Source organism: Poecilia latipinna, unplaced genomic scaffold, assembly GCF_001443285.1.
Source record: "Poecilia latipinna isolate Pla-1442-1.1 unplaced genomic scaffold, P_latipinna-1.0 Scaffold13628, whole genome shotgun sequence".
NCBI classification, from domain to species: Eukaryota; Metazoa; Chordata; class Actinopteri; order Cyprinodontiformes; family Poeciliidae; genus Poecilia; species Poecilia latipinna.
This window is the reverse complement of record NW_015126244.1, coordinates 1-435: the sequence shown is the minus strand read 5'-3', so window position 1 is coordinate 435 and position 435 is coordinate 1. Positions and strand designations below refer to the sequence as shown.

Here is a 435-nt window from a genome sequence, read left to right as displayed (position 1 = left end):
TTGTTGTGGTAGTTGTAGTAGTGGTTGTAGTTGGTGTTTCAGTTGTAGTTTCAGTTGTTGTTGATTCTGTGGTTGTGGGTGTAGTTGTAGTGGTTGTTGAGGATGTGCAGGTTGTAGTTGTCGTTTCAGTTGTTGTTGATTCTGTGGTTGTGGGTGTGGTTGTAGTAGTCGTTGTGGTAGTTGTAGTGGTTGTAGTTGGTGTTTCAGTTGTAGATTCTATGGTTGTGGGTGTAGTAGTGGTTGTGGTGCTGGTTGTAGTTGGTGTTTCAGTTGTTGTTGATTCTGTGGTTGTGGGTGTGGTTGTAGTAGTTGTGGTAGTTGTAGTGGTTGTAGTTGGTGTTTCAGTTGTAGTTTCAGTTGTTGTCGTTGATTCTGTGGTTGTAGGTGTAGTTGTAGTGGTAGTTGTAGTGGTGGTAGTTGTTGTAGTTGGTGTTT

General features: G+C 42.3%; 1 protein-coding gene across 1 annotated transcript; it reads right to left on the bottom strand.

The window, feature by feature from the left end:
• Positions 1-3: 3 nt before the first annotated feature.
• On the bottom strand, positions 4-418 carry LOC106944519 (salivary glue protein Sgs-3-like; the record flags this gene model as incomplete). Its single annotated transcript, XM_015027556.1, has 1 exon — positions 4-418. A coding segment is annotated over one exon (415 nt), but the record flags the coding sequence as incomplete, so codon positions are not given.
• Between the last annotated feature and the right edge of the window lie 17 nt (positions 419-435).